The sequence below is a fragment of the Paralichthys olivaceus genome, chromosome 19, assembly GCF_024713975.1.
Source record: "Paralichthys olivaceus isolate ysfri-2021 chromosome 19, ASM2471397v2, whole genome shotgun sequence".
In the NCBI taxonomy this organism is placed as follows: Eukaryota; Metazoa; Chordata; class Actinopteri; order Pleuronectiformes; family Paralichthyidae; genus Paralichthys; species Paralichthys olivaceus.
The window spans coordinates 10,683,675-10,696,004 of NC_091111.1; the positions used below are offsets into that span (position 1 = coordinate 10,683,675).

The 12,330-nt window shown below is 43.8% G+C and overlaps 1 protein-coding gene across 1 annotated transcript in view; it reads right to left on the reverse strand.

Annotated features, from left to right (window-relative positions):
• xkr6b (XK, Kell blood group complex subunit-related family, member 6b) overlaps positions 1 to 9,911 on the reverse strand; it is a 40,584-nt gene extending 30,673 nt beyond the window's left edge. Inside the window, exon 1 of the mRNA XM_020091998.2 lies at positions 9,216 to 9,911. Within this exon, the coding sequence (XP_019947557.1) occupies positions 9,216 to 9,778 (563 nt within the window). The 5' untranslated portion in view covers positions 9,779 to 9,911. The remainder of the gene's footprint in view (positions 1 to 9,215) is intronic.
• Between the last annotated feature and the right edge of the window lie 2,419 nt (positions 9,912 to 12,330).

Genomic DNA, 12,330 nt, shown 5'->3' on the forward strand with positions numbered 1-12,330 from the left:
CTGTACCCTACACACACAAGAACAGAAAGTGATCAAGTGACCAAACACACAAACCGCACAACACTATATATGGAATGGGAAACTATCCGTCACATGAAAGTTAAAACTCTTAAAAATCAAAATTCTGTTAAATTCAGCTGAAACCACCTGGTGTGTGTTTATGTTTGCTTGCTAACAGATTTCTGAAAATGTAAATATGACTGTAGCTCTCTCACTATCACATTGTCTGCATGGTTTTGTCAACACTTCTTCTCATTCTCAAATTAGCATGTTGACATCCAGCTCACTGAGCTGACGCAGAGCACACACGACAGCAGGGATTTTGTGGAAGGAGTGTGCTCTTTTGACTTGCGTCTTCATATTCTTCAGTAAGCGTTAACAGCTCACGAAGCAGGGTATCGCCACATACAAGTATGAGAATGAGATGAGACGACTGTGAAGCCCTGCAAGTGAGACACTGTGAGAGCGAGAGAGAACTAACGGAGCTCTTCAATTATTTATAAGCAGAGATTGTCTGTTTATCAAACTGATGCCTGGAGCGTCGACCATGATTAGACTCAAACAATGGTGGTCGTCTCCGAGCGCTGCTGATGCAGCTTCCAAGACACAACCCAGAGTGTGTGTGTGCGTGTGTGTACTTGTACTTATCTTTCGTATTTTTGTGAGGACTATTTGAGCATAGACCATGTGGAGTGAGGACATTTTGGCCGGTCCTCACTTTTTCAAAGGCCTGTTAGAGGGTTCAGATTTGCTTTTAGGATTAGGGTTAGAATTAAGTTTAGGTTAGGTTTAAACATTTAGTTGCAATGGTAAAGATTACCCGTTAGCTGCTTGGGAATGTGTCACGCCAATTAGTGTCCTAATCAAGATAGAAGTCAAAAGTGTTACTGGATTTTATTTGTTTAATTTTTGTTGGCATGGAAGTTAATCAAGTGCAAAAAGTTTATTATTCGATATATTATTATTTTATTATTTCTGAAGTTTTTATTTGTCAGCATTTGTTTCTTTTTTTTTGCAGTGGGAACTAGCATTGCAGACAGACATTTACTTGCTCCAGTACACATGTGATGGTCATCCACTTTTTTTCACCAGCAGCCAATGAAGGGTGTAATGCATATCAAGGCCCAAGCTTTCAGTTCAGTATTCACTATGATTTTGGGCGTCTAACTCATGAGAGAAAGTCTTAGTCTCAGTAGTCCCAGTAACGCTTTCATAATGCAGGAATAATTGCATTTGGTGGTGGTGTAGCTTCAAAATTAATTTAACTGTTTTTAACGTCTCCCCTTTTGTATTGACTGGCTGTATCAAGTGTAGTCTTTTCAACACAGTATAAATGAAAACCTGTGAAAAGCTGCACATCTAAAGAATCGACTTGTGGACCTGGGAGCTGCAGTTTCCTTGAGAAATTAGACATTTTGGAGAGCAGATCAGAAGTGGAAAGGTGCCGGGACGGCAGAATGTGGGAGATCTGATGCGCCCTGTAGGGAGTAAAAGGTGGAAGGTATGGCAGGATGAGGAGGAAGGAGGTTTTTTTTGAGTTGTAATGGGGCAGGAGCCAGATGCTCCAGTTTCCTTGACAGAAATGGAGGTCAAATGCAGCTTTATGTGAAGGCAACACAGGGAGAGAGGCAGACATAAAGAGAAAAATGGAGGGGAGGGAGCTGCCATGATGACTTTAACTAGTGGTGAGGGACGTGGGTTTTGAGAACACGGCATGGAGAGCCTCTAACTACAGCAAATGAGGAGAGAATAAGATGGAACAGGGGAAGACGTGTGTGGTGTCTCCTTCCAAGATGGATGGAGGGGGGTAAAAGGCTTATGAGGAGCCTAAGAACATTAATAGATGTGATAGGGAGGGATAAAAATAAAAACATATGTTGACTTCTTTGGGAGGACAGATGGTAATGCGATGGCTTAAGCTTACGAGGACCAGTAATGGATCGAGAGAGTGTGCGGGGAGAACACATGATGATCCCAAATAGCTCACCTGGGAGTTTGTGACTCACCTATTTTCTGGAGAAACTGAGGCATAAATATATATTAGGAATATAACTGCTGGATCTGGGATGCCTGATGAAAAGCAGCCTTTTGTGTGTGAGCGTTTCAACTCACGCTGGATATCCTCTGGGCCCAGGTAATGATTTTTCTCTGAAGTAGAATATGCAGGAATGGAGTAATGCCGGGGAAAAAAAAACATCACACAACGTGCACAGTGTGTTTGTTGCAAAGTGGCGACAGGGGCAGATTTAGAGGAGAATAGACGGTTGTATAGGGAAGATTGAGAATTGAACTGATGCAGCCAATGTAATTGCCAAACAGAACTCAGCACACACACACACACACACACACACACACATCGCTGAACAAACAACAGACTTCAAAGTCAGTAAATCCAACAGCATCATGAGCCAAGTTCCACAAACATGAGCGCAACAACTGTAGCAAGCAGGGAAAGAGTGTAAACATGTTAGTTTACGCAGGAGCAAATTGATAAAATACTGGCAAGCATGTTACTAAACATGGTTTAAGGATACAGCTTTAAAGGCTTTTTTTCTATATGTTCCTTACTGTCCACTAATGCCCTTGAAAGACCACAACCAGTAATGTGTTTATAAAGGTTTTGTTCTCACAATACTGACTTTCTGATCAGGTTGGTTCCTAAGACACAAAATCATTCGAGATGGGTCACAAATGTGAGAATTGTAGTTTTATCAGACGCTACTCAAATATGACCAAAAGAGTGTACTGGGGGACTACTACTTTCATCAGATGAATACACAAGATCAATACCCGATCTGTTCACAGCACAGTACGCAAGTACGAGTGTCTTGAAAACAGATGCTGGCAGCCACTTGTAACCAGTGAAGGGAGCGGAGGAGCGGAGTAGTGTGAGCGAACTCGGGTAGGGTGAAGAACAGTCGAGCTGCTGCATTCTGGATTAGCTTTAGAGGTCAGATAGCACTAGCAGGTAGACCAGCCAGGAGGGTGTTGCAGTAGTGTAGGTGTGAGATTACCAGAGCATTGTAAGGCGCTTTGGACAAAAGCATCTGCTAAATGCCCTAAATGTAAATTCAAATTAAGGAAAATGCTGAAAAACCACATGTCATAATGTTAAAGAAAGAGCATACCACATCCTTCCAGTAAGTTTCATATTGATCTGTCCTGTAGTTTTTACATTTCCTGCTGACAACAAACAAGCCCATTGTGATAAAGGGACAAATCACACCGCTGTTGCAGAGAGGAATAAGTCAATTCAGGCTTTGGCTACACAGACTTGATCAAACAAGCCTTTTATTCTATTTTTGACATTAAAAATGATGGAATATCAGAAGTTTTGTCCTTTAATGATCCCATTGTTGAATGAAAGACATTCTGTAACTAGATGTCAGCACAATGGTTGTGAGTATATTGGCCCTGTGATAAGCTGGTGACCAGGGTGCAATTCTGTGTGTGTCTCTGTCTGTGAGCGAGGAAGTGGCTGCATACAAGGAGGTATTTAAACACAGAGCCAGCCTCTACTCCCCTGAGGTGTGGACTGTGCATACACATATGTATGTGATCTGCATACTAATCTCTGTCTGCTAACCCACGTGATTAATATTCCTTCACAAGTCAGACACTGTCTGTGTGTTGACCGGTGTTGAGAGGCAGTCAGGTTGTAACATCAAGGGCCTTGAGGCCTCCGCTAAAATATTGCTTTGCTCAGGAGGCAGGCCTGACACAGTTAAAGCGAGGATCATCGTAGGCTTTTTATCTCCCATTCATTCACCCTGCACTGAGCTGAAGAGCTCTCAGCAGTAACAGCGGGTGTTATCGCCTGCAGAAATGAGAATCTAATCACCATCGCTCCTTTATTTAAGGTTTTACTCGGGTAGAGTCACCAACAGCATTCTGCTTAAACTCGTTTATGACACCGTTTAATCAACCATCTGTCTGTTTATTAAGAGGTGAAACATTTTGATTCAAACAAATACCACAGACGGATTCAAGTATTTTCCAGCAATATGCTCTAATTCAATAACCCAGCTTGAACTCCAAATTCTGATGACACTTAACCAAAACAGCAATTGAATCTATTTTCCAGATCCCTCTCTTTTTTTCTGCCACTTGAATAACTGACGGGTTTATTTTGGTGTCATTTCTGGGGGGTTTCTGTCTCTTTACCCCCAGCTGGAATAGGTTCCTAAGAAAGCCGATGTTTCTTGCATCTGATTGGCTGCTCTGTCATATAATTGGGGGTTTTCTTGCAGCGCTGACTTTAAAGGTTTGCCCCTGTTATCAGTGCTAATGAGAAAATGAGTAGCGTCACACCGACGTGTCCCAGAGCAACTACGGAATTTTTTTGCCACTCTGTGTAAATAACACACAGCAGATGTATACCTCAATGAAGATGTGTTTCCTGTGCCTGTCTGCTCTTTTTTTATCTTTTGTTCTTTGTAGAATATGATGCATTCAGGGTCTTGTATTTTATTTATTTTAAAATGCTTCTTAAATTACAATCTAAAATATGCTTAAAAATTTTTTCATATTCCTTGGAAAACTGTTGGATTATTAAGGAAATTCTCAGATGTATTTTTTCTGCCAGCCAACTAAATAAGCTGCCAAAGTCAGAGCGAGCAGTGTATCCGTTGTTTCCTTTCCTCCAAGAATACTCCAGTGCTATGGCAAGAACAAGATGTTCCCATCTTTCGTCATTTTAAACTCTCGATACTTAATTATATGGATTGTCACCAATTTATCCAAGCCTTCATCTTTTCCTGCTTTCACCCCCTCAGCGGGTTTTTTTACATGACAGGGCAGCTGGTTGCATTGTATCATCTCAATGTCTCACTTCACTGCATGTACAAAACCTTTTTGGCAACCGCATGCAGCCCTGCCAGCCAAGAGGGGCTTTTGTAGACTCCTTCCCAGTCTGTATTAATATTTACCAGGCAAGGAAACAGAGGCAGATGTCAACCATGAAGCAATTCCTTCGTGTTCACTCGATGGTGAGTGCACACACTTGTTCTGGATCAAAGCGTAATCCAAGCATCAGATTTGTGGTGTTAAAAAGCATTTGTACATTGGCACGAGGGGGAGTCCCCTTTGGCTCCTGCAGGTCTGGAGATTTCCTCGATAGCGAAGATCGAACATGACTCAGTGACACAATAAGAGGAACATATATACAGTTTCATGTTTACCAGCCTATTAAGCACCTTCAAATCCACCTCATTTGACCCATTGACATTTCACATCTTGCTGTCTTTAAATTATATTCTTACACTGAACTGGAATGATTTTTATACACTGTCGAACTACACTTTGATCCTTTTAGACTAAATGCATCGATCATCAAAAGCAAACATAAATATCTACTATGCATGCAGCACTGCGCTCCTCAGCTGAAAACACTGTCAATAACTGAGCTTTGGTGTAATGTTAGTTCACAGTTTGTGTCTGAGCTCTCAATACATTACATTATCATTTAGGATATCACCAAATGACTCATGTCCTCTAGATAATGTCTCGTTTGTGGTTAGGACGCTGTGCAACGCAGTGCTGTATTTGCCTGGGGGACTATGTGACACCCAATGAGACAGTATAAATCAATACCCACTGTCATGCATATACACATTATAACACTCTGTGACTTTAATTTGATAGGCCTCATGAATTTAAAAAAAGAAAAGAAATACCAAGATAGAGCACTAAAACTCTTTAGCCAAGGATTTAGGCACTGGACACCTTAAAGACGACAACAGTAGCAGGAGCCTGCATTTCCCACAATGCTTTTTCTTAGTACATTTCAATAGAAGCTTCCATAGGAGCTTCATGCTCACATTCGGTTAAAATTGGAATTCTTAAGCCCAAGCCAAAATAACACTGATGTTTTGTGAACTTTATGTATTGTCAGTGGAGTGTTCCTCTTTTTAAACCATGTTAAACTATTTGATTATTTCCACCAATGAGGTTGTTTTTGCCTTCTGTCCATTCGTTTGCATGTTTGTTTGTTTGTTTTTTGGTTGTCAGCAGGATTATGCAAAAGCGTCAGGACAGATTTCCATGAAACCATGAATTTTGGATCCAGACTTTACTTTCTTTAACATTGTGACAGAGGGTGTTTTTTGTGTTCACAGATTTCACAGGGAGAAATTCATGGATCTTGATGAAAGGAATCCGGCATATCTGGGTGTCCAATTTGGTGCATCATAATTGGATTTAAGGAGACTGTTGGGCCATACTTGTTACTGCTTGTATTTTTGAGGTAAGGGAGGCCCACAGGATCCTTTTTTAGTTGTGAGAAATGTAAGAGAATACAACCGCTAAGGAAGAGATGGGATTTTAAAACACTCACTGCTCAGTTGTTCTCAACTGGCACTGGAGTCCTGAAATTCTGCTCAGTTTGTGAGAAGCTTTTGGGAAATTGCCAATTGTACAATATTGTCACTCTGCTATAATAAATGCAATGGACAGAATTGGACAACACCAACATCCAGGTCTGCTGGGATTTCCCCAACAACAAAGAGCTTATAAAACTTTCTTCTTGGATTTCCTCAGGGGGGGAGATGGATGCAGTTCTTCCTCAGTCAGATGCTAATTTGGGTTTACACTGATTAAGCTGTCCATCGCACTGCCAGGAGACCTCAGTGTGATCCACTGTGTGTCTGAGCGTGTGTGAGCGGAATCTCTAGAGCTTAAGGAGACACCGGCGGCGGTACCGGTGAGTCACAGGCAAGGAAGAAGGACATGAAAGAACCGTGGAGAGCCAGTGACGGAGCAGGATTACAGACTGGGGGAGAGGAATCCTCAACAATTAACGAGGGGGTAACTGCAAAACGAGCTTTGGCAATTCTGTCGTCATCTCGGTCCTCAGGTGCACAGAGAGAAAGCAGCTAATTGAATGTGGAACTAGAAATAGAATGGAGTAATGAGACATGATGAGGGAGTGTTTTTGACTCCTGTCAGCACTTCAGCTTGTTTTCTCATATTAATGAGAGCAAAACATTTCACAAGCTGACGTTGTAGCATCTTGTTAGTGATGCCAAAGAATGGCCGTGATAGCTGCTTGGTAAATGATCATTAATGACACCAAACACATGATATAAAATGTTCATGTGTTGCAGAATTCAAATATCAAGTGAGTAAAGTCAACACTGTTAAATATGTACTCACACCCCAGAAAATACATTAACTTGGGATAACATATGCCACCCATTGGCAGACTGGTCTCTCATGGTGACTAATAATCTCCATATCAAGTTTTTAGCCCTGTGGGTCTTAGGTTGTGAACTCTCGCTAAGCTGACGAGAGCAGCTTTTGACCCTCAACCCTGAACCAGCAGCCGGCCGGACCACGTCCGAAGGGAGATGGTGGTCTGACGAAGATCACTCTCCCCGGGCTTTACACTGTCATAACATACACGCCAACACATTATGTTTATTCGAGTTTCTTATAAGCACGTTTCAGTGCTCGGGTTTCTTCTACTTTTTCTTAAATTTGGTTGTCTTTCACTGTTACTGGCATATCTGTAAATCAGAAGTTGAGGTTTTTGTGTAAAGCTATCGACTACAATTGAAACAATTGAAGTGTGTGTGTGTGTGTGTGTGTGTGTGTGTGTGTATGAGTGGCTAAACTGTAAAGTGCTGTGAGTGATCATCAATACTAGAAAAATATAGAAATACAGAGCATTTACCTTTTAGTGTATTAATCACTATAACCACAGCCGATGCCTTGGACTACAGGCCCCTAATCACAGCTCTCCCTCTGTCTACCTTCCACCAAGATGATATGAGCAGAAATAATCAATCAGACCACACTGGAGTAAATAAACTTGAGCCAATACATCTGCAGCTGATCCATACAGCAGCCTTCAGGTGTGACTCCAAATGAGTCTGATAAGAAACGCTGGGTGGATTCTCCGATTCATGGGAGAAACCATGTTGAGAGAGGAAGAAGAGTGATGATGCTCTTTTCAAGCAAAGGCAATGAGGCTTATCTTAAAACAGAATTGTGAGGTGAAACCAGAGGACAGGGGTGTCTCATTTCAAAGCCTGTGGCTCAAATGTCCTCATATTAGACGCCAAAACAATTATTAGAGAATCCATTTGTATGACGACCAGGGGTCAGTCTCAGTCTGTGATGCGCAAAAACAGACCCCACAAACGTCGCCTGTAAACCAGACAGACAGGATGAGATCGTGTCCACCGACTCTCAGTGCGCTGGTTCACATTTTGGTCCGCCTCTGGCAGCGGCAGCCCTCTCAGAGCGGCCGTCACGCGTTACTTTCTTCCTTTAAATGCCAGCCACTGCGTCTGTCTGCACCAAAGTGAAAAAACAACTCGCTGCTCAGAAGCGCTGACTGAACAGTCTACACGGAGGAGGGAGAGTGCGCGCACCATGTGTCACATTTTACAACTGTAATGTAGCCGCCAAACATGTCACAGATTACGCACGGGTACGCGCACCCTCAGCAATCCCGGACGCAGCTGCACCCCCACCCCCCTCCTCCTCCGCGACGCATCACTGTGTGTTTGGCCACAACGCGGATTTTCGGGCACCACACGGCGTCGAGCGTCGCAGAGGAATCGATGACATCATGTCTGTGGAGGGAAGATGTAGTTTTGTGAGCAAACAAAAAACAGATGCCCGTGTGGCCCCCAGTTGGCAGAGTTGGAGTATTTGACGCGGGGAGAGGAGGGAGAGGAGCAGGTGAAACGAGGCGACAGTGTGTGCGCTGTGATATGAGCGGCGAGACACACACACACATACACACACACACGCACGCACACGTAAGCTTTCGGCTACTACCTGTCCCTCTTTGAACAAGTAGCCCTCTTCCTCTCCACACAAGCGCAATGGCGCACTGTGATGAAATAACACAGCGGTGCGTTTTCAGTGCAGATGTGGACAACATCTGGCTGAGAACAACAATGTTTTAATATTTGTATAATGTACATGCATCTATATATATATGTACATAACTATATGTGTAAAATCAAGGGTCTGTGTGATACCAAACAGCCTAGTAGAGAGGGTGAGGAGGAGGCGAGTGTACAGGCATCATCACGGTGCTGATTTTCACCCTGGTCATGTCCACAACACCGGGTTATACCAGGTGACAGCCAGAGAAGAGGTTATAGAGTTGGGGATGGATCGAGTGAGAGCAGCTGGAAACATTGTGCTTTGCGGGTTTTCGCAGTTTCTTTGGAAGGATCAACTTTAAGTTATAGCCTTACCTCCACACTTGTCCCATCTGAAAGATGTGTACGACGGTCTGCCAGACCCAGACAGACAGGCGACAGCACCTGTCTCTCTGCAGACAGACTGTAGCCCTCCGACTGCTCAGCCCCTCCACGGAGCCAAGCCCGCCCCCAGTGTAATCCTGCACAAACCACCTGAAGCTCAGGATCTGGACCAGCACCGAGGGCACCAGCACGAAGAACAGGGTCAGGCCCGACCACAGGAAGTCCTGCTTGTGGTAATAGTCGACGGCCAACCACAGATCGGTGCCCACGTCCCAGAAGAAGACCAGCAGCGCCAGGATGATCCACAGGCAGTCCAGCCAGAGGCGCTGCTCCGGCGCTGGCCGCGGCGCATCTCTCCCCTTCCCCTTCGCCCGGAGGTAATGCAGGCAGGCGCTCCGGCAGCCCCAGTAGCACGACGAGGTGTTGCAGCAGTGGCAGATGTGGAAGGAGCTGCTGTTGCGCGTGTCGTCCTCTCCCGTCCCCACCACCTCGTCCAGGTTGTGCAGCTGGGCGAAACCGGTGACGACCCCGCGACCATCGGATTTCGCTGCCATCTTTCCCTCTGATGTTCCCACCTCCTCCGGCTTCCGGGGTTCGTGACGACACTTCCCTGACACCTGTTTTGCACCCCGAATGTTGGAGCCATCTAAAAGCGGGGTGTCAGCGCGCGGCGGTGGCTCTGTCTGTCACCGGATTGCGCACCGGTGGCGCCGTGGACGCAGCGCATCTTTCCTGGCGTTCCCTCCACTGCAGATCTGTCCTCACCTGGCGACGATAATCTAATCTACAGGTTCGCTCGGGATAATCTGTAACTCGTGCATCCAACTGTGCTCCACCAATTTTTACCTGTGCATTTATCTCATCCCTCTCTCTCCCCTTCTCTGCAGCGCTCCTCCAGCTGCGAGCTGCGAGTCATGAGCAGACCGTCCCTGCACTGTCCCACGCCGACGTAACTCGCCCCCTCCATCACCACCTCTCCTCTCTCCTCCACCTCTCTCTCACACCGATCTCTCTGTCTCTCCCTCTCAACGTGGTTGCCATCTAGTGTCTCGTTTGAAGCCCCCCTCCCCCAAAAAGGGGAATGCATGATGTAATGCAACATTTCTCTTCACAACAAGAGAAGTCAGTCCTCAAGCTTAGAATTAGTAACAGTGACACAGCGTGGAGTCACTTTTTGGAGGAGGAGGTGGGAACAAAATAAAGCATCATGCAAAGATTGGTGATCTTTGTTAAAGAATCTCAAGGCCTCAGGGCTGGAGGAGGGATGTACCAGGGGAGGTTATTTGAGGTCTGGGCGTGCAGTATTGCTTTATGGCTTTTGTGGCCCAGAGCTGGCAAATTTGAGTGGACCACCCAAGTGACATCATTCCACATGGTCTGTGGACTGAATGACAGTTTGGCAGTGTTGGCCAAATCCTGCCTAAAACTATTTTGCTATGTCACTTTGTTTGATGGTGGTGATGTTTTTTGAGAGAAATGTGTGTTCCTCATGATTTCAGATGCTTTGTTGACTTAACCTCTTTAAGCAACTTTATGTATATTTTATTTACTTTGTCTAAAATCATCCATACAACCCCTCATCCATTCCTCCATCCATCCACCTTTTGCGACCTGAAAAATGACTCTTGGAACCATGTTTAATGTGCACACAGGTGACTCAGTCATCTTTAAACCACCTGTACATTATAAGTAAATCAGTACCTTCAGGATATGTTTTCAAACAAATATAATTTTTTCAAGATTTTCTATTTGTGTAAATGTAATAGTTGCAATCTTGTGAAATTAATATTGTTTTAGTAATAGTCCTTCATATTTAGCTGCATCAACGACAAAGAGTCTGCATGTTGCAAGTTCACAAACATACTGTAGCAATCTATACAGGCAACTTCCACACACGACACACAGAATTGATCTATAGGTGAATCTATAGCTCTGTGAAATGGTTGCTAAGAGACACGTTGGGGTTCCTCTCCTTCCTGCAGCATTTTCCCTTCCCCAGCAGCAGTCGAGGGGTTAAGCGTTTTGCTGAAAAGTGACGCTCTCCCCTCGGGTAGCATGTGCAAAGCAAAGAGCTGGTGAGTCTGCTGCAGGTTCAACAGCACCATGATTAGACTGTGCCCAGAGAACTGCCATGCAGGGTCACATCCCCCATGAGATTGATTGGATCATGTCCTGCTCCGCTCCGCCCGACCTGCTCGCTCTGGTCTAGATGGTGGATTTTATGGGAGCTGTCCAGTTCTGAAATAGTGCTGAACCTGCCACTTGACTCTGTACTTAGAAGTATTTTGGTTCTTTCATTCTACGCTTCTTTATATTTGTGTTATTTTTATACAATCTGACTTTGTTAAATTTCAGATTAAGATTTAACAAAAAAAAAAACCTGTATATGATTTTGAAAATTAGTATGCAAGATGGAAACAGTTGCTTCTGACTTTTCTCCTGAGAGAATGCTGATACATATTTCTTTCTTTTGTGATGTTATTGGGGGAGTTGTTCTTAATGTGAATGGAGGGCCTAAGGATAGTGAATGCTGTTGACTCTACAGACTGTGGGGCCCTGTAAGTCTAAGTGTTTTTAAATACACAGACTTACAATACAATGAATACAACTTTACACTTCACAACTCTCAACTTTAATGGGAGAATATTTTAAACCTGAGTGACATGTCTCAGGTCACATGATCCCAAACACAAGTGACATCAAGCTTCAGACTTTTCCTAGTCTGAATTTTCTACCATTTCTTTGTTGTATGTGTATGAAATGTGACTCTGCATGTATTGAGAATTCCGGGTATTCATTTAACAAAACGTTTACCAAAAGAAATGATGTTATGCACAAGGACAGCTTCATCTACCATAGAGTATATATAAATAATCAAATGAGCTCTGAGCTGCATTAATTCACTTGGACTAGGGATTGGACTAGGTTTTCTGCCAGTCATGATAAAACAATACATTCAAAAACACATTTTGTGTTTACTGTACTTTTTACAGTACATATGCTGTAAAAGATCCCGCAAGGTTTGCTTTCATTTAGTCTTTTTACTTTGTCAACTTAGAGAAGAATTATATGCAGGATTGTCTACATAAATATGTTTCTGCATGAC